Source organism: Myxine glutinosa, chromosome 10, assembly GCF_964187855.1.
Source record: "Myxine glutinosa chromosome 10, kmMyxGlut1.1, whole genome shotgun sequence".
Classification (NCBI taxonomy): domain Eukaryota; kingdom Metazoa; phylum Chordata; class Myxini; order Myxiniformes; family Myxinidae; genus Myxine; species Myxine glutinosa.
In genome coordinates, this window is record NC_136270.1 from 89,859,852 (window position 1) to 89,881,753 (window position 21,902).

At 44.2% G+C, this 21,902-nt stretch overlaps 1 protein-coding gene across 1 annotated transcript in view; it reads right to left on the reverse strand.

Moving 5' to 3' along the window:
• Positions 1 to 1,262: 1,262 nt before the first annotated feature.
• Positions 1,263 to 21,902, reverse strand: part of LOC137433993 (protein disulfide-isomerase TMX3) — a gene marked incomplete in the record, with an annotated part of 101,025 nt that continues 80,385 nt past the window's right edge. The window contains 4 exon segments of the mRNA XM_068126560.2: positions 1,263 to 4,647; positions 7,185 to 7,253; positions 21,097 to 21,226; positions 21,368 to 21,424. Coding sequence (XP_067982661.2) covers positions 4,372 to 4,647; positions 7,185 to 7,253; positions 21,097 to 21,226; positions 21,368 to 21,424 — 532 coding nt within the window.

The window sequence follows — 21,902 nt, forward strand, 5'->3', positions numbered from 1 at the left end:
TCAATGTACAATGTGCGCTGAGTGGGTTCATCAAAAATGTAGTGGTTTGAGAGGGTCATTAACCAGTGTGGCAGCTACAATCATGTGTAAGGTGTGCACAGAGGGAGCTGCAGATGGAGGAAATGTTGAGTTGGATCTTGGAGACGGCGTGAAGCTGGAAGGTGTGAAAACATTTTCCTACCTAGGAGACATGCTGAATGGAAGTGGATCAGACTCGGCAACGGTTGCAAGAGTGAGATGTGCATGGAAAAGGTTTCGGGAACTGAGTGGTGTGCTGACAAGGAGGGGAGTGTCGTTGAAGATGAAGGGAAAGGGAAAGGTGTATGCTGCATGTGAGAAGTGTTCTGTTTTATGGGAGCGAGACATGGGTAATTAACGTAGAGCAGCAACGAAGGCTGGAAAGGGTGGAAATGCGAATGGTTAGGTGGATGTGCGGAGTATCATTGAGAGAGAGGAAGACAAATGATGAATTGCGAAAGATGATGGGAATAGAGCCTGTGATTGATGCCGTGAAGAGGAACAGGTTGAGATGGTTTGGTCATGTGTTGAGGAAGGATGAAAGTGACTGGTTGAGAAGAGTGATGGAAATGAATGTAGAAGGTAGTGGAGGACGGGGAAGACCGAGAAAGACTCGGCTAAAGATGGTGGATGAAGAAATGCGGGCAAGGGGGTTAACAAGGGGAGATGCAGAAAATGGGGCAAAATGGAGAAGATTGTCATGGGGACCGCAAGGCTAACCCCCACTCTTGCAGGGAAAATGGCCTTAAAATGCATGTTGTTGTTGTTTGTTGTATGCAGCCTGTGGCTGCTTGGCTGCATCATTTTCTGGGGGTGTGGCTGTGCCACTGATGCAGTGCCCCCTTACCAGCTAACTGGTACTCGTTTTGCCGACCTCGGAAGGATGACAGGCTGATTCGACCAGCCTGGTGTTGATTCAACAGCATGACAGGGGCTTGAACTCAAGGGCCTCGGATCTTAATTCAGCCATCTTAACCGTTAAGGCTTAAGCCAACACCAGGCTTCTATTCCTATACGTGTAAATTGGTAGTCGCTCAGTGGTACTTCGAGCTATTTAGCCTGTGCTCGAATCCTGACCGAGACAAACTGTCACCCTGGGTCCTGGTATTTCGCTGCAGGTAAAGTAAAGTAAAGTGCAGACCCGTCCATGATTGGTGACCTGCCACAGGGCTCTTTAAAGAGTACTTGTCTCATCAGTATTATTAATTTACAAGGTCGATTGAAACAAAAATGGAGAAGAAATGTTATTTATTTACCATATGTTTTAATAACATAGCAAGCAGTATGCATGTACATTTGCAGTTTGCGCAAACTTAAAACTAAATTCATGAACAGAAGGGAGCGGGGTAAAACTTTTGGAATGCCATTGTATACTTCAGCATTTTAACCCACCACATGATATGCTAAAGATAGATAAGTTGGAAGTTGAAAAGCTGCTTTGTTCCAAACTGCGATGCAATGACAGAAACATTTCCAGAAACTCACTAAAAATGTTACATTCATGAACAGATACACGAAAACAAAACAAAAATGGTAACATCAAAATGAAGTCTGAATGCAACGTGCCATTGTTTTCAATCCTGACATTTTGGTACAACTTTTTGAAAGTTCATGTTGTGAAAAAAGCTGGCTGGCCTGTTTCACAAACATACGAGAGGAAGTTCCAATAACCATGCAACCAGAGTGAACAGAATATGCAAAGGAAGTTTACCAATATTCAAAATAATGGAACAAACGTTGATTAGGAAACCACAAAAAGCTGCTCCTTTTTGGGGAAGAGGACTTTGGAAGAAAAAGCTGGGGCACTGTGAGCAAATGGAAAAAACAAAAAAGCCACAATAACAAGAACCGCCTTACAGGTGCTGGGTGAAGGAATCAGTGCACTGATGAAAATATAAAAACAGCCAAATTTCCTGCCAAGTGCAAACGTTCTACTTGTTTCAATGACACATACACACACGGCTGAGGAGTAATACAAAGGTCTAAGGTCCACGTCCCCAGGCCTTCCCACCAAATATGAACCTTCACTCAATCCTCCCATCCTTACCTAGGCTGTGACCTTCTCATCTGCGAAGGAGAAAGGGCACCACTGACACCTCTTCCGCAATCTGCCCAGACGGTATTAGCAATAATTGATCCATGAGACCTGTGCTGCTTCTTCTTTCTTTGTCCTTTTGCAGGCTCTTCTTACATGACCACCCACCAACCTACCTACCTATATAAACGTAAAATGGGGAGAATGAACATAAAAGTTCTATTGTTCTACAACAGTTAAACATATTCATGGATTTTATGTGACGCTGAACTTTGACCTTTTGCCATATTATTAATTTGTCTTCTGCATAATCCAATAATAATGTTTTGTTGAAAATTTGATGACAAAATCTCAAAGGGTAAAACAGTTATGGCCTGGACAGACACATTTAAGTGATTGTAAAACCTCGTCTCCCGCAGTGTGGGGGCCCGCTAATAAATAAACCTCCGAGAACACGCCATTCAATGGTGGAAACTTGCAGATTCTCAACCTCTCTCTTTAGACAAACCAGCAGGCCAACCATCAAATTCAATCAATCTCCAATAATGGTGCAGTCTTTGGAAGCTCTTGACCTTAAGTAAAAAAAACAACAACAACCTTAGGTTGACTATTTATCCAAATTATCCTCGAATCACAGCCTTGGATTATGCAGTCACAGCCTTGGTGTGCAAGATGCTGACCTGCACTGCCATGTGGTGAAGGTCATGACTATGGTCTAGTACTACTTCATTACATCTCACGCTGGAGGAAGTGGAGTTCATGATTGTTGGAATATACAGGAAGTTAAGGCACAGAGCCTTTCTTTCACATTAGACAGGTTAGTCATTTTTGTCACTTTTCTTCAGTCACCTCATTCATCCCTTTCTTCGTTCCTCTCCCAAAATCCAAGCTTTCTGTTTCTCTCCACTCCTTTATTACCTCAAACCTCCAAGCTATATTACCTTTTAGCTCTTACACGAGCCTCGATCTTGTACACACAAAAAAACATCTATAGCATCACCTCCCTGAGCTTGTCATAATTATCATCCCAGCTTCAAAATGGCAACCGATTACCATAATGTTACCACCTATACCTACCCATAACCTTTTATACTCTCATTAACCCTGTCCTTTTCAACCCGCAGCTCTCTCCACTCAATCTGACATGGTTTGTCTGCCCATTCCTTGTGCACTAGTCCCACCCCCTCCACCCCACTGCCAGTTGCAAACCATCCAACCATATGCCATTTAGCGTCAGCAAGCCTCCATCTCATATGAATTATATGTGTGGCATAAGTAAACTACAACTGAAATTTAAAAAAGGAAAATAACGATCAACATAACGGAAAATTTACTTTGACAGTTTCTTTTCACAACACTTGTATAACGATCAACATAAATGTACAGAAAGCATACAAAAAAAACCAAAGAGCTATAACACCATCGCATTTGTCTATAAATTAATGTAGAAATCCAGAGCCCCCTCTCCGTTCCCAGACTCTCAAACAAAATAAGACGCTGTATTCTGCCAAGGCAGAGCTTGATGCTCATGTTGGACAGGTATGTGACCTTTCAGGGTGGTACAGTCTCATACCCACTACCCTTTCAACCTTCCTAATGTTATCAATATTAACAATCGCCTCCAAGTAGACTTCAGCCCCACAGGCATCACCTCCCCTCACACTTCCTCGCTATCCCTCCAGAGTCCAATATCTCTGTTACCCTTACACTCACCTTCATTCCTTTGTCCTCCTTCTCTTTCACCGACAGAAAGCTACCAAAGTGGCAGCCCAATCCCTGGCAAAGCACCCAGCACTACATCTACATGGAGGCTTTTCTTTTGCTTTCCTATCAAATCATGCTTGTCCAATGTCTGTCTGTTTTACACTTCCCCACAGTCGTATATTGCATCCAGTTACATACATTCTCATTATACTCATCCATGAGACCCGACGTTGTATAGCAATTAGAATAAATAAATAACCCAACTCGTATCATAAAAATGTTTCAGCAGCTTGCTGCATTTCTGTGCATTGCAAGATTAAATGGGGTTATCCATCCTAATGTACAAGCTTCCCGTTTTTGATGAGTATGAGATGGCCTAAAGATGTGAATATGATATGTGCAGGTGGTTAGGGTGTGGTGGTGGGAGGTGGTTGGGGTGGGGTGGTGGGAGGTGGTTGGGGTGGGGAGGTGGGGAGTGGAGAAGCATTACAATAAAAACCTCATTCCTGTCTTCGCATTTGTCTGAACCAAACGATTGTCAAGACTTCTGATTCAAAATACAGCCCTTGAATTTTAAACGACAAACCAAAATCGAATGAAACACCAATAAATCTTCAGTCCATTTTCTTCTCTTCTGGGGGTTTGGACGATTCGTCTTCAAGGTCAGAAGGTCCTACGTCACTCCTGGCAGTGGCGTCCCGAATCATCTGTCCAGAATCGCAGCTCAGAGCTTCAGGAGACTCAGCCTCATCATCACTCGTGTCCCAAGAGTCCCCTTGTTGGCCTTGTACGTCGTCGGTCGTACACATCCAGTAGCACATGATGCCAATGACGCCGAGTGGAAGGCCAAACATGATGCAAGCAAGTAGTGGAGATACAGACATGATGGACTACAGGAAACAGAGGCACAACCACAGTTAGTTTCCTTATTGTTTTTTTTTTTCCAAACCTCCTCCAAACATTTTAAAAATCGCCATACTGCAGAGAAAAGAAAATATCAATCACAGATGCCACAACTATAAAACAATAGGCTTTATGATAGAAAATACAAATGTGGTGCATGTGTTTGTGTGCGCGGGCGTATAGCCGTATACGGTATATGCATGCAATTCTTCAGCTGCAAATATAAATTAAAAATCTCCACCAATGCTAACTGAATTAAGGCCCAACCAATTAGAAGTCATGGACCCTTTTAAGGACATATTTTGCAGAACAAGTGATGATCAATTTAATCAATTTATTCAAGACACTATGGCCATGCAAACAGGTGCAAAATGTTGCTTTGGATTTTCGACGAGTGTATGCTTACCGCTGTGGGTAATCAAGTGTGGCCGACATTAAGCTTTAGCCCTTCATTAGAGGAAAAAAAAAAAAGAAAATGCATTTTTTCGTTCTGCAAATTTGTTCTACTCTTTTAAAAGCCATCCCAAAATGTATTGTTTACTGACGTTTTACACCAGGATAGGTAGCCCTGAAATAGAGTAAACCCTGGTGCATCTACATAATGAAATTTTGATGGCATTGCGCAGGTGCAACCCCATATCAGCCAGCTGGGTGCAATGCCAATATTCATAAATTGCCATTGGAATAATAGGATGAGGCATTGGATTGAGTGAGAGAAAGAGTAAACGATAAGTGGTAGGCAGGTTCTTATCAGTGGCTGATAGACTTAACAACAAACAAATTGAAGAAATAGAGAATATTTTGAATACAGACAAAACACAGTGCCTTCAGAAAGTATTCACACCCCTTGACTTTTTCACATTTTGTTGTGTTACAACCTGAATTTAAAATGGATTAAATTGACATTTTTTGTCACTGATCTACACATAACCACATAACATCCCATAATGTCAAAGTGGATTTTTTTTTAGAATTTGTTACAAAATAATTAAAAATGAAAAGCTGAAATGTCATGAGTCAATAAGTATTCAACCCCTTTGCAATGACTCTACAAATTGAGCTCAAGTGCATCCAACTTCCTCATCTATACAAGGTTCCACAGTTGACAGTGCATGTCAGAGCAGAAACTCTACCATGAAGTCCAAGGAACTGTCCGTAGAACTCCGAGATATAATTGTGAGGTGGCATATATCTGGGGGAGAGTATAAAGCAATTCCTAGTGTTGAAAGTTCCCAAAAGCACAGTGAGCTCCATCATTAGGAAATGGAGAGAATATGAAAATACCCCGACTCTTCCTAGAGCTGATCATCCGACCAAACTGGGCAACCGGGCAAGAAAAACCTTGGTCAGGGTGGTGAGCAAGAACCCAATTACCACTCTGACAGAACTACAGAGTTCCTTAGCTGAGATGGAAGAACCTGCCGGAAGGACAACAGTCTCTGCAGCACTTCACAAATCTAGGCTTTATGGGACTGTGGCCAAACAGAAGCCACTCCTGAGAAATAGGGACATGCCAGCACGGAGTTTGCAAAAAGGCAAATGACAGCAGGGAGTTTGCAAAAAGGCAAATGACAGCACGGAGTTTGCAAAAAGGCAAATGACAGCACGGAGTTTGCAAAAAGGCAAATGACAGCACGGAGTTTGCAAAAAGGCACATGAAAGACTCTGAGAGCATGAGGCAAAATATTCTGTGGTCTGATGAGATTAATACAAAGTGCGACATGTGGCGGAAACCGAGCACAGCTCATCACCCATCTTACACCATCCCTATAGTGAAGAATGGTGGTGGCACAGCATCATGCTATGGGGATGCTTTTCAACGGCAGCAACTAGGAGACTTGAAAGTATAGAGGGAACAACGAATGGAGCCAAATGCAAGCAAATTCTTGAGGAGAACCTGCTTCAGAGTACAAAAGACCTGAGATTGCGGCAAAGATTTACATTCCAACAGGACAATGGCCCCAAGCATAGAGCCAAAGCAACACTGGAATGGCTTCAGAACAAGAACATGAAAGTCCTTGAGTGGCCCAGCCAAAGCCCAGGCTTGAATCCCATTGAGAATCTGTGGGAAGACTTGAAGATTGCTGTTCACTAATGCTTCCCAACCAACTTGACAGAGCTTGAGCAAACCTGCAAGGAAGAATGGGAGAAACTCCCCAGATCCAGATGTGCAAAGCTGATACAGACATACAGTACCCAAGAAGACTCGAAGCTGTAATCACTGCCAATGGCGCTTTTAAGAAGTATTGACTCCAGGGGTTTATTACTTATGTAAATTAGATATTTCTGTATTTAATTTTTAATTATTTTGTAAAAATTCCTGAAAAAAAATTCACTGACATTATGGGGTATTATGTGTAGAGCAGTGACAGGGTTGCAGCAAGCCAAAACATATCGGATCGGGACAATGGTGACAATAACCGCAATCATTTCATACCACAGTTTCAAATATTGAAAACAAAATCTGAATGTTTAGAAAGGTATGGATCACAATCAGTGTGCATTGAGGTAATCCAGTGCTTACCTTGACCGTTTGCTTAATATCAAAGACGAACCGCTTCAGCCTTTGTCCAAGACCATCACCACCGAGTGCCTGGTGAAAACAAACAGTCTAACTGATCCACCTTCACCGTTAATTGGCCCAACAAATCCGATCTCCAACTTTATTTTCATTAAATGAGCTTCATCCAAAGTTGTAATCCTTTGAGATGCCTGTTTGTCGATGGAATGGGGCCCTCCAAGCTACAAGACATTTTCCTTTAGGTTTTGCTTTCAAAAGCGTTTGGCATGCGAGTGGCATTTTAAAATCTGTAAAATAGTCAGAGAATTAGGATCAAGGAAGCCGACCTAGCCCGCCTCCTTGCAAGGACAAGGTTAGAGTACCTTGGGAAGGGATCACATGCTCAAAGCATCGGAAAGTCTGGAAGCAATGACACCTTACGTAAAACTCCAATACAGCAATACCTGAAATATGAAAATATATTAATATTAATGTTCAAAAGCTAGTTATGAAAGTGCCAAAATCTGACCGACCTTCCACCTCTTAAACGATAAATTATTACCCACTTCGTGGTGTGCAGAGTGTGAAGTGGTATCATAACCAAGCCCTTGCAATCTGCTTACTTCACCACAAGCTTAAGGGAAAATGGGAGGTGCATAATATAAACGAGAACGGCACTCAGTAAAGCGCATACCTACGCCAGGCTGAACAGTTTATGTTTTGTATCCCACTGATAGTCCAGATCCGGATTCGGACCCGAATTTTTTTTTTTAATACAAGATCGACGCTCGTGTACGAGCGAACATTAATGACAAAAATACAAAACAAACAGACACATAAGACTAAATAAAGGGGGCGGGAGACAAGATGGGGAGAGAGGGGGAAGCACACAAGTACAACATTTGAGAGCAGGGACATCGGGAGATCTGTGGGGGGTAGAGTGCTTGGGGGTAGGACGGGTGGGAAGGGGGGTGGGGGGGTGGGAGAGGTATAAAACACATGGACAATGCTAGGACTTCCAGGAAAGAAGTCGGTATTTCAGAAAAGTGGATCTGGGGTGAATTAACAGGGGTAGAAAAGATCAAGGTTTTGGATGGGGGAAGACAAGAGATGGTGGTGAACAGCTGTTTTAAAGACCTGGAGGGATGAGTGGGATTGAAGAGAGTGAGGGAGTTTGTTCCAGAGGCGGGAGTAAAGAGGAATGAAAGAGTGAAGGTGAGCAGAGAGTCTTGATTTTGGCAGTTTCACCAGAAGAGGGTTGCAGGCAGATCTTGTGCGACGTCTAGGAGTAATTGGGGGACAGAGCACAGACACTGGGCTAGGCCAGAGAGGAGTCGGTAGAAGACAGAAAGAATCAAAATCTAATCGGCTTGTTCTTGTCACCTAACCAACTCATCCCCCAAGTCTAGTCATAGCTCGTCCACAACTTTATAAAACTAGGGCATGCCCGTACTATATATATATCTAAAATTATATCCCCCCCCTCTATTTACATGAAATGGTTTGGTCCATTCGCAAAGCCAAAGCGGACGGCTTGCGAGTACGGTGACAATCCCCCCCCTCTATTTACATGAAATGGTTTGGTCCAAAGCGAACGGCTTGCGAGTCCGATGACAACCCCCCCCCCTCTATTTACATGCAATGGTTTGGTCCAAAGCGAACGGCTTGCGGAGTTTTTTTTTTTTTTTTTTTTTTTGTATACAAGATCGAGGCTCGTGAAAGAGCGAACATTAATCACACAGAAAGACAAACCGACACATAAAACATATAACATAGGGAGCGGTAGACAAGATGGGGAGAGAGGGGGAAGGACACAAACACAACATTTGAGAGCAGGGACCGAGAGACATGGAGACATCGAGAGATCTGAGAGAGGGCGAGGGCTTTGGGGGGGGGGGGGGGGGGCGTGGGAAGGAGGCAGTGGGAGAGGTATAAAACATATGGACACTGCCAGGACTTCCAGGAAAGAAGTTGGAATTTCAAACAAGGTGGATCTGGGGTGAATTAGCGGGGGTAGAAAAGATCAAGGTTTTGGATGGGGGAAGATAAGAGATGGTGGTGAACAGCTGTTTTAAAGACCTGGAGGGAGGAGTGGGATTGAAGGGAGTGAGGGAGTTTGTTCCAGAGGCGGGAGAAAAGAGGAATGAAAGAGTGAAGGTGAGCGGAGAGCCGAGATTTCGGCAGTTTAACCATCAGAGGGTTGCTGGCAGATCTTGTGCGACCTGTAGGAATATTTGGGGGACAGAGCACAGAGAGAGCTGGGGGTGCGAGGCCGGAGAGGAGTCGGTAGAAGACAGAAAGACCACCTACCTGCCTGCGGTGAGTGAGTGAAAGGCCCTCAGAGATAGCTTCATCGCGGGAGATTTCAATAATTCTGAAAGCTTTGGTTTCAACAGCGTGAAGCCGAGCTAGGTGTGAGGCAGGAGCACCGGCCCATAGGGGAGAACAGTATTCCATTGAGCTGCGGATGAAAGCCTTGTATGTGGTGAGGAGCTCAGGTGTGCCGAGGAAGGACTTCGCACGACGGAGGATGCCCAGTCGGCGACTGGCTTTGGAGGCCAGCTTGGAAATGTGGTTTTCCCAAGAAAGATCATGGCAGATAGTGAGACCCAAAATCTTGAGCGACAGAACTTCTTGGAGAGGATTGTTGAGAAAGTAGATGGGAGGGTTGTCCAGTCGATCTTTTCGGAGAGACATAGTAAGAGTGTGAGATTTGTCAGGATTGAAAGACATGTTCCACTTGTTTGACCAGTCTGTGATTTTGTCCAGGTCTTCAGAGAGTGAGGAGGCAGCAGACTGCCGATCTGAGGGATGAGGAATGGAGCGGCAGAGAGTGGAGTCATCAGCAAAGAGATAGAGAGGATTTTCGAGAGAGTCAGAGAGATCATTGATGAAGACCAGAAAAAGCACGGGGCCCAGAACACTGCCTTGGGGAACTCCAGCCTGAACAGGAAGAGGAGATGAGAGAAACCCATTCAGGGCCACACGTTGACGACGACTAGAGAGGAAGTCCGCCAGCCATGCGTGGAGATTTCCATGGATACCAAAGGAGGAGAGTTTGGTGAGCAGAGCGGGGTGCCAGACCGTGTCGAAGGCACGTGATATGTCGAGGGAGACAGCTCTAATTTCCTGTTTGGCATTGAGGACCTCCATCCATTGTTGAGACAGCAGAAGCAGCATGTCCAGAGTAGAGTGACCTGGTCTGAAACCAAATTGATGATCAGAGATCAAGCCATTGGAGAAGAGGAAAGATTTCATATCAGAAGCAATGATGGATTCCATGACTTTGCTGATAATTGGGAGAAGGCTGATTGGTCTGTAGTTGCTAGGATCTGTTTTTGCACCTTTTTTGTGCAAAGCGGTGATGTTGGCTGATTTCCAAGCAGATGGCAGTTGACCTTGAGCAAAAGAGAGGGTGAAGAGAACAGAGAGAGGGTGAGATAGAGCAGCAGAGCAGGATTTTAGGACCCGTGGGCTGATGCCGTCGGGTCCAGTTGCAGAATCAGAGTCGAGGGTTGACAGAAACTTTTCCACCTTGTCAGGAGGAAAGGACACGGAGTCCAGGAGCAGCAGGGTACGACTGGGTATGGTGGGTACAGAGAGGGATGGGTTTGGGACACAAGATTTAGAGGCAAACACAGAGTTGAGGCATTCAGCTTTTTCACGTGCGGAGTCAGCTGTGTAGCCGTTTGAGGTAAGGGAGGGGATGGAGGGGGAACAAACACCAGAAACGGATTTGACCAGACGCCACCAGGATTTGGAAGAGGGAGACAGATAAGAGAGTTCGGTCTTGAGAACGGAGAGATATTGTTTCCTGGCTCTCCTGAGGGTGGACACACACTTGTTTCGGGCTTTGTGAAAGGAAATGAGATTTCCTTCCGTTGGATTTGCTTTCCAGGAGACGAAGGCAAGTTGTTTCTGGGCAACAGCCTCACCACAAGATTCCGTGTACCATGGACGGGAGGAAGGGTATGACAACTGAAGACGAGATGGGATAAATCTGTGCATGAGAGAGAGCAATTTACTTTGGAAGAATTCCCAGGATGAGTTGATGTCAGAGGTGGTAGAGATGGGAGACCAGTCCAGATGATTGATGGCTGCTTGAAGACCGTGCCAGTTGGCCTGAGTGAAATGCCAGACTCGTCGACGCTGAGCAGGCTCCCTGAGGATGGTCAGAGAGATGTCCACTTTAACAAGGACATGATCAGATGATCCGATCGGAGCAGAAGAAGAGCAGCAGACATTTTCAGGGAAGTTAGTCATAACCAAGTCCAGAAGAGAAGATGTTCCGTTGACTGAGATCCGGGTCGGGAAATTGACAGATTGTGTCAGTCCCAGTGAGTCGCAGAAGTCCTTTGCTGAGGAGCCATGGCTGGTGAGAGAGGTACCCACACCCAGCCAACTGGCATGATGACAGTTGAAATCACCACATATGAGGAAGAGAGAGTTGGGATGAGTAGATAGAAGTTGGTCCATATCATCAGACAGCGAGATGTAGATGGAGTCATCACTGTTTGGTGGACGGTACAACACACATATGAACAAGAGGTGGGAGCGAAGGGGAAGCCGTAGCCAGAGGTATTCCTGGGGGTGAGGTGGAGAGAGTGCAGTGCAGGGCGAGTGAGGAAGAGAGTTTTTGATAAAGATAGCAACCCCGCCTCCAGGACGAGGCTCAGGTCTATCATACCGGAGGAGGGAGTAGCCCGGGAGAGATACTATGGAATCAGAGACATCATAAAGGAGGAAAGTTTCTGTTAAGCAGATCACGTCTGGTTTGACAGAAGCAACCTGTATGGAGAGATCAGTTAAGTTTGAACGAAGGCCCCGGATGTTTGAGGTCCATACCGTTAATGAAGAGGAAGGGGGAGCATCAGATACAGAACAGGGGGGAGGAGGGGTAGGGTAAGATGTGGAAGAGGTGGAAGAGGTAGGGAGAGCTGTTGAAGGTGTGTCAGAGATTTCAGAATAGCTCGGAGAAAGGGAAGGATGGGGCGGACAAAAGGTTTGATGGTGATTGGGTGAGCCACAATGAGGTGTTATTTGAGGAGGGGGAAGAGCGAGGCAGAAGGTTGGGGGAGATGGAGGTGAGAGTTTGAAGGGGGAAGAAGCGGGGAGGACGCTTTGAGGAGGGGGAGTGAGAGGGGGGAAATTGAGAAGCAATGAGGGTGGGGAGATTTGAAGGGGAGGGGTGAGGGGGGAGTTTGGGAGGGAAGGGACAAGGGGAGGGATTTGAAAGGGATGGGATATGGGGGAGATTTGGAGCGGAGGGGTGAGGCAGGAGTCTAGGAGGGGAGGGGCGAGGGGGCGTCTTGGCGGGGAGGGGTGAGGGGGTAGTTTAGGAGGGAGGGGGCAAGGGGGGAGATTTGAAAGGGATGGGTGATGGGGAAGATTTGGAGGGGAGGGGTGATGGGGAAGATTTGGAGGGGAGGGGTTATGGGGAAGATTTGGAGGGGAGGGGTGAGATTGGATTTTTGAAAGTGTACGATTTATGGGAAACGAACATTTATTGCAAAATGAGTTTCTTGTGACCTTCGAGTTAAAAATACGTTTAAGGACGCTGGATGGAGGATGGAGTGCAGGAGAGTTTAGGGAATGTAGAAAAAAGGCACTATAGGAGATGGAAATTTTTTTGGGGATGAATTGATTTGGTGAGCAAGTCGAAAGCAGCCTTTTAAAGAAGAAGAAGAAAAAGGTGTTATAAAATATGACGGAATACATAACTTGAGGGGAAAGTGTAAACATTGAAGGTTAATGAGTGAAAACTATCTGGGGAAATGGGGGAGAAACACGTGGTCGAAGAACGAACGAACGAATAAGAATGAATAAACGAATGAGAACAGAGAAGGAAATGTTTTTTTTTTTTTTTTTTTTTTTTTTGAGTTGAGATTTACACAAGGAAGTAGGCTATGGGTGAAAAGTCTGGGAATACAGAGAACGAAAGTTATTGGATCACAAACGACGGACCACTGAGAGAAAAACAAAGCCTCAAGGTTGTACAGTGCACACTGTACAAGGCCTTGCTCGCGACACGGCAAACAGACGATCAATTTATGAAAGATAAACACCGAGAAACAACCAAAGTTGCACACAATAACTTCACACACCGAAAGATAAATACAGTTTCGACAAAATACAATTGTGAACAGACTTAACTTCGAAAAACGTGGAGACCGTGTGGAGCTTCGAAAATCCCTGCCGCCGTCTCCAAGATCTCGCGAGATCTCTCCATTTTGGTAAAGAAATCGCCATAGCTCGGTAACTACTTGTCCGATTAATATGAAACCTTGAAAAGGCACATCCTCGGGTCCCCAGCAATATACCTGGCAAGTTTCAAGTATATCGGACCGGTAGTTGTCGAGAAACAGCGGTCGCATACACACACACACACACACACACACACACACACACACACACACACACACACACACACACACACACACACACACACACACACACACACACACACACACACACAGAGATTACTGGAATTATAGATAGACTAGGACGTGCCCGTACGTGGCGTACCCGTAACCGTACCGTACCCGGAACCGTACCCGTACCGTACCCGTACCCGTGACGTGCCCGTAATGAATATGTACAAAATATAAATATGTATGTACTACAATCGATCGTACCTTACAACAATCAACACAGATTGCAACGTCAAATAAATGAATACGCTCTCAAATGTGCCGTCCGAGGCAGCGTCTGCTCACCACGTTCAGCGTCACTATGACTATCCGTAAGTCCGGAAGTGACGTCCTCATTTGACTGTCCGGAAGGTCGCATATCGCAGTTACGATGAATCGCAAATTAGTTTTAATTAGTTTTAAAACATAGTTTAACGCCAACATAGTTTGCCAACGTGAAATAAATGAATACGCTCTCAAATGTGCCGTCCGAGGCAGAGTCTGTTCGCCACGTTCGGCACACGTGATAGCTCGCTGCTCTCTGATTGGTTGAATCGTTTTTTGGACATAGCTCGGTAACTACTTGTCCGATTAATTTCAAACCTTGAAAAGGCACATCCTCGGGTCCCCAGCAATATACCTGGCAAGTTGCAAGTATATCGGACCCGTGGTTGTCGAGAAACAGCGGTCACAGACAAACAAACACACACACAGACATACACACATACACACACACACACACACACACACACACACACACACACACACACACACACACACACACACACACACACACACACACACACACACACAGAGATTAGTGGAATTATAGATAGATATCATGTTATATATATCGCTTTTCGCCCGATCTCCCAATGGTGAAGAATCACTTAGAGAACTAGAACGGGCACTCGGTAGAGCGCATACCTTCGCCGCAGCTACTGTTCTGTACTTGGCATGGGAGTGTAGGGAACAGAACAGTGAACAGTTTGGTGCTGATTTCATGCAAATCGGATAAGAATTGACCGAGTTATGACAAAAAACGCACATTTTGCAAGGTCGTGACCCCCCTGACCTTTGACCCGATTGCTCCCAAAATCTAATCAAATGTGTCCCGTATAATAACCAATTATCCCACCAAATTTCATGCAATTCGGTTGAATACTTTTTGAGTTATGCGAATAACATACACACACACACACACACACACAGACATACAAATAAATACACAGCGATCAAAACATAACCTTCCGCTTTTGCGAAGGTAATTAAAGAATTCTCGTATCTGAACTCATATCCAGATCTTCACCAAAATTGAATCAATTCTTCCTTGCCACACACCCAACCTGTCCACCAAGATTTGTCCAAATCCGTCCACAGCTTTTTGCGATATCCTGCTATATATAGTTTTTGGCCCTATCACTCAATGGTGAAGAATCACTTCAAAAATTCTACTAGCCGGATCCGGATCTAGACCTTCATCAAAATCTAATCATTTCGTTCGTGTCCATACCACAACCTCTCCGCCAAATTTCGTCCGAATCCGTCCAAAACCTTTTGAGATATCCTGTTCACAAACAGACTGACAGATGAAAAATCACTCATAGAGTGACACTTGGCAAAAGAGAACAAAGTGGAATGGCACTCAGGAGAGCAACCTTTTTACCTCACAAATAATTGGTGGTTGAATTCAGTGACTTGATATGCAAATCGTCTTCAAATTTTAAGTTAATCGGATGAAGATTGGCAATTTTAGAAATTTGGCCTATGTTGACCTTTTGGCCTATGTTGACCTAAACAAGACCAACAGCCTAACAGCGGCGTAGCCAGGCTTGTAACATAGTATTAACCACAAACACACATGATTAGCTTTTTAAACAGTCGCTAATGCTGTTTACAACATTATACAAAGACATTTGGAGGAATCTCGACATCCATGAGGTAAGTTTTACTTGGAGAACTGAGCGAAGATCTACTTTAATCTATGTACCCCACAAGGGTTGGGGGTGTGGTCATTTACCATGCAGCTAGCTAGTGCTTGCCAAGCCAGCCGTTCCTTCATGATTTTGAATGGAGTGCTTGCTCGAATGCTTAAACCACTTGGTGATCTCTCCACAAGAAACTTGGTAAATGAACACACACCCAATGTTCTTGAGACTCGACCATAGATCGACTGTAATCCATATACCCCAAAGAGGAATGACCCTTTCTGCAGCTCCCATAGTGAGCGGGTATACTAGTAAATTAAAATGTCGGTCGGTGGAGTCAGTCGTTGTAATGACATAATAACGCAATGACGTAACGGACACAAAACTGCCGCTACTTTAATATGCAGAAGATGATATATTTTAACTTCCAGTACATTTGCAGTCACTATGAAGGGATTAGTGTTATGATTAGATTTACTATAATATTAACGCTACATCATCATTATTTCGAAAATGATATTACTGTCAAAAAACCAAGGCGAATTCCATACTTCTGCGTTATTAATATTAGTGCCGAATACCGCTCATCACTGTTTCATGAACCACACACCGCTTCAATCCATTAACTTTGTATTCACCACATTGGGATTAAAGTGTTATGATTATATTTACTATATCATTATTATTATTACGAAAACAATACCACTGAAACAATACACTACTATATTAAGAAACCTGGGCTTAAGTTGTATGAAGCGTTCCTAAGGTGAGGCATAACGTTTAGGCCTTATACGTACCGTACCGTATTGTTTGAAGAGCCGTAATGTCAATGCTTTCGATATTTGATGGTCATTTTAACAATCGGTTTGCTTGTGTTTCACACTGAATGAAAAACGTAAAGGTAGAGCATGGCGATTGTGATATATGACACGTTCGACGATATGTTTTGCCTGAACGAAATTGGAATTAAAATGGCGGAGTGTGGAGAGTCAGCCGCCGCACAGCCGTAATGACATCAGACGTAATCACATCACCCTGTCATGTGACCAGATCCTCAGCTCTGATTGGTATACATTTGAGGGGACATACATACATACATACATACATACATACATACATACATACATTCATACGGATGGACAAACACTGTTCTAGACGGCTTTGCCCTACGGGCTACGCCGCAAAAATAGATGGTGGTTGGTTTCAGTAAGCTGATATGAAAATCCTATTCAAATTTCAAGTCAATCGGATGAAAATCGAGGATTTTAGAAATTTGAAAAACGTGGTTGACCTTCGGCCTATGTTGATCTTTTTACCTCAAAAATAAATAGGATTTTGTCGGAGCACAAACTCTAACATTTGGTGAAGTTTCGTGAGGATAGGTTTAAAATTGTGACCTGTAGGCAAGTATTTAAGTGAGCGGGGAGACACACACACACACACACACACACACACACACACACACACACACACACACACACACACAGATCAATATACTTGTCAATTATTTTTTTATTTTGCCAAGTAACAGACAGATAGAAGTGAAAACATGACTTCCATTGACCTTCGGTGGCGGAGGTAATAATCATCATGTTCCATGCCCTTTATAGAGCGTCAGTTATGCTATTTAGCCGTTTCTTGGCTCGCGTTACAATCCTGGCGGGTCACCACTCCGATGCAGGAATAATACAACTGATGGGTGATGTGGAAAAAAAAAAACTTGGGCAATTACACTTTCATGAACATTCTTATCCATCAACATCATCTCCTGTCCATCTTGCCTTCCTCAGCACAGTTGTTACGGACTTTCGCCACTATAGCACCAAGCTGCCGCAAATGCTCAATGTTAATGCAAACAATCCATCCTTCTACCATCCACTCTTTACATGTTCTATTGTGTCATCACATTGCTAAACAACATTCTTCTCCCATAGCTGGTCTTGTACATCATGCTAATGATCTTGTACATCTCGGGTCGAGATGTACTTTCGAAAGCCGTTGGATTGTTTGGCATCACTACAGCCGATCTGTATTTAAAGGGTCCTAGCATGTTCACAGTGAGTCCCCAAACATGGCGTTGCACTCGTTTTCTATGGAAACACGAGACATACGCAACTTCAATTCATATTTAAAGGGACGAATCTGCCCAGTTTTGATCCCCCATGCGTGGACAATACATCCGATCTCAATGATCATTCACCAAGACAATAGGTGAACATCTGGATTATGCCAAGCCAAAGAACATCTGCCTCCGTTTCGCTCTTCCATTTCCCTCAGTCCATTATTGCATGTTCCATACTCTTCCGGTTCACGACAACATGATCCAATCTGAACGTTCCCCTACACATATCTTTGTTCCCCTTTTTGCTGCCTGTGGAATCAACTTCCATATTCTTTTCAATCTCATTCTTCCCTTCCAGTCTTAAAGACAGCTCACCACCATCACAGACTATCCCCCATCCCAAACCATAATCTTTTCTACCCTCGTTAACTGCCCTCTCACCCCCAAGCTCACCACCTTCCAAATTTCCAGTTTTTCATTCCTGAGAGTTTGATTCTGTATCCACCTTGTTCACCCCATGCCTTCTCCCCTACCCCCCATTTCTCACCACACCCATTGTCTGTCCAAGTCTCTCTCTATTTTGTCCTTCAGCCCTGCTGTTGGTGTTTCACCCCTCCTACTGCCTTCCCTTTCCCCCATTTACTGTTCATTACGACTGCAACCATGGATGGATGGAGGTTATGGAGGAACAAGATATCTCAAAAAGTTGTGGACAAACTCAGACAAAATTTGGTGGAAAGGTTAGGTATTTGACAAGAACGAAATAATTAGATATTTCTGCAGATCCGGATACGGATCAGGATCCGAGAATTTTTAAAGTGATTCTTCACCATTGAGAGATATGGCAAAAAATGATATACAGCATGATATCTCAAAAAGTTGTGGACGGATTCGGATGAAACTTGTTGGACAGGTTGGTTGTGTGACAAGGACAAATAGATTCGATTTTAGTGAAAAATGGATACAACAACAACAACGACAGGCATTTTAAGGCCATTTTCCCTGCTGGAGCAGGGGTTAGCCTTGCGGGCCCCATGACAATCTTCTCCATTTCGCCCTATTTTCTGCATCTCCCCTTGTTAGCCCCCTTGCCCGCATTTCTTCTTCCACCATCTTTAGCCTAGTCTTTCTCGGTCTTCCCCATCCTCTACTTCCTTCTACATTCATTTCCATCACTCTTCTCAACCAGTCACTTTCATCCTTCCTCAACACATGACCAAACCATCTCAATCTGTTTCTCATCACAGCATCCATCACAGGCTCTATTCCCATCATCTTTTGCAATTCGCATTTGTCTTCCTCTCTGTCAACGATACTCCACACATCCACCGAACCATTCGCATTTCCACCCTTTCCAACCTTCGTTTCTGCTCTACGTTCATTACCCATGTCTCGCTCCCATAAATCATAACACTTCTCACACATGCAGCATACACCTTTCCCTTCAGCTTCAACGACACTCCCCTCTTCATCAGCATGCCACTCAGTTCCTGAAACTTCTTCCAAGCACATCTCACTCAAGCAACCGTTGCTGAGTCTGATCCACCTTCTCAATTCAGAATGTCTCCTAGGTAGCAAAATGGTTTCACACCTTCCTGCTTCACGCCGTCTCCAAGATCCAACTCAACATTTCCTCCATCTTCAGCTCCCTCTGTGCACACCTTACACTTGAATGTAGCTGCCACACTGGTTAACGACCCTCTCAGACCACTGCATTTTTGATGAACCCACTCAGCGCACATTGTACATGGAATGGAGTTCACTCCAACACCCTTTCTGCACACAGCACACAGCCACTTCCCAGTTCTTTCCACGTCACCACATGCTTTACCACTTGCCATCACCTTTGTCTTTCCAATATTCACCTTCAGACCTTTTGTCTCCATACATTCCTTCCACTTGTTCATCTTCACCTTCAGTCCATCCATACTTTCTGCAATCAACACCAGATCATTTGCATACAACAACTCCCATGGTATACCCTCCTTTACGTTCCGAACCAGCGCCTCCATCACAGCTACAAATAGTAGTGGACTTAGTACCGTCCCATGATGCACTCCCACCTTCACCTCAAACTCACCACTGTTCCCATCCTTCGTCCTTACAGCTGTGCGCACTCTTTCGTACATTGCCATCACTACTCTGATCAACCATTCCTCCACTCCTAACTTCCTCAATGCCCATTACACTACTTTGTGTGGAACCCTATTGAATGCTTTCTCCAGATCAACAAACCCAAGAAACAACTTCTTCCTCTTCTTCATGTACTTCTCCTGCAACTGCCTTACAATAAAAAGCGCGTCTGTCGTTCCTCTTCCTGGCATAAATCCAAACTGCATTTCGTCGATCTTCATTTTCTTCCTTATCCTCCTCTCCAACACCCTTTCCAATACCTTCATTCCATGCTCTAATAACTTTATCGCTCGATATGAGCCACAGTCCAGAGGGTCACCTTTCCCCTTGTATAGAGGGACGAGGGTACTCAGTTCCCAATCCACTGCAATGCGGCCTTCTTTCACCACCAGATTACAGATCTCTGTCATTCTATTCATACCCCAACTTCCTGCTGCCTTCAACATATCTCCCATAACTCCCGTGGGCCCTCCCGCTTTTCTACTCTTCATTGCTTTTATCGCTTCCTCAACTTCCTTCTCAGTTATCTTCTCTGCCGGTCCTAAAACTGGGTTACTCTCTATGTTGCCATCCCATTCATTCTCTGTATTCAACAGCATTTCCATATATCTTTTCCCTCTTCCTTTAATTCCATCTGGGTCCAGAACGATTTGTCCCACTTCATCCTTGAAGCAACTAACCCCCATCACATCACACCTCTCTTTCGCTATCTGCTTTGCAATCCTGAATACCGCTCTCTGACCCTCTTCCGAATCCAAGCGTTCTCCGAACATTTTCCTACATGCTTTCAGTGAAAAAATGGATACGAGAATGTTTAAAGTTATTCTCCATCATTGAGTGACAGTGCCAAAAACGATATATGGCATGGTATTTCAAAAAGTTGTGGATGATAAAAAGTTGTGGATAACAAAAGGTTGTGGATGAAAAGTTGTGGATGAAAAGGTTGTGGAAATATCTTCAGAAATATCTAAAAAACAGAAAAGAAAAAAAAAGACGATAAAACTTGGTGGATGAGTTGGTTGGGCGACAAGAACAAGCTGATTAGATTTTGATTCATGTTGGATCCAGATCTGACCTATCACTGGGATACAAAACGTAAACTGTTCACCTGGCGGAGGTATGCTCTCTACTGAGTGCCGTTCTAGTTTATTTTTGTGATTGCTTTGGAAGCATGAGGCTTATGTACGTAAAGCAACAACACGAGAAACCATTTACACTTTCATGAGCATTTCATATATCCTTTCTAAATTCTTACATGTTAATATCATGACAATGGCTTTAGCATTAGCCCAAGTTTGTTTATGAACCATGTAAATGACCAACTAAGCAGAATAATCAAAATTGATATCGCCTCATGTGCAGAACCTAATAACAAAAGAATAATGTTTGGCACAGTCCCTCACCGTCTCCTCTCCATTCAGTACTGCAGTAAGGAAGGTTGAAACATCAGAAGCAGAGCTTGGCAGCTTGGGCGCCTTAAAGTACTGTCTGTTGGAAAAGTTGTACACCAACAAGCAAGGCACTGGCAGTTCACTGGAAGCCAGAAACAATGGAGAGAGAACAAGGAAACAGACCCACGTAAGTAGGCACGAGTCCAAAGCAACGAAAAAGAACCACATTTCAACAACTCAGTCTGAGAAACACATTAGAAAAAAAGAAAAAGATGGAAGATACCTCATGAGAATGTTGTTCATATAATCTGGACCTTTCATGAAGCCAAACTGGTAGTTCCTAATGAAAATGAGTGGAGTGGAGGAGGGGGAAGAGAGGAGAAGAAAACAACAAAGTTATCATGTAGATATCAAATTAATTCGGCAAGTTGTAGCTAATGTAGAAAAATGTCATGGTCCTTAAAATCGCAGGATGCATCACCCTCGACTTTCCCCTAGAAAGTATAAGCCGCAGAATGCCTCACCTGCTCACCTTCCCAATATCCAGGAAGGTTGCCCACCTGCATTCTTTAGTCTCTGTATTGTCCTATTTGTGGAATAGTCTCCCTGTGTCCCTTGTTTCATACTCCTCACTTTAGTCTTTCAATTGATGATGCATACGGCTGCCGAAGCAGTTTCCTGGGCTATTGGGCACAATCCTGGACGGGTCGCCACTCCGACACAGGATATCCATGGCACATTTATCCCAGCAAGCTGACACTCATTTTGCTGACCTCGGAAGGATGACAGGCTGAATCAACCCACCTGGTGTTAATTGA